The 417-nt window shown below is 23.5% G+C and overlaps 1 protein-coding gene across 1 annotated transcript in view; it reads right to left on the minus strand.

Moving 5' to 3' along the window:
* Nucleotides 1–123: 123 nt before the first annotated feature.
* Nucleotides 124–417, minus strand: part of LOC108577562 (protein TBRG4) — a 2,842-nt gene continuing 2,548 nt past the window's right edge. The window contains exon 8 of the mRNA XM_017940743.1: nucleotides 124–334. Within this exon, the coding sequence (XP_017796232.1) occupies nucleotides 124–334 (211 nt within the window). The remainder of the gene's footprint in view (nucleotides 335–417) is intronic.

Raw genomic sequence — 417 nt, forward strand, 5'->3', positions numbered from 1 at the left:
ACATTTATAATTAAAAATTCACAAAGCAGAATACTGTGCGACCATATAAACTATAAGCATAATTATATTTTACAAATTTTTTATTTATTAAATGTTACACAATATGACATATTTTTCTAATTATTAAAATGAATTGTTAAACTTCTTCCACAACTGACGTCTTAAATAAGTTATTCGCTTTTCAACTTTGTCTTCTAAACCAAAATATTGATAAGATATGCATAAAACTCTATAATTTTTGCATGTCAATAAATATTCATGTAACTTAATTAATCCTTGATAATCTGTATCCCCTAGGCACATGTCGTAATAATCAAGCATCAATATACCTACCCTGAAAATTAATTATGCATATCATTTATATGTATGCTGTCAGATTAAAGCCAAATGATATAATATATTAAATAATATATAATA

The sequence above is a fragment of the Habropoda laboriosa genome, unplaced genomic scaffold (assembly GCF_001263275.1).
Source record: "Habropoda laboriosa isolate 0110345459 unplaced genomic scaffold, ASM126327v1 scaffold578, whole genome shotgun sequence".
Classification (NCBI taxonomy): Eukaryota; Metazoa; Arthropoda; class Insecta; order Hymenoptera; family Apidae; genus Habropoda; species Habropoda laboriosa.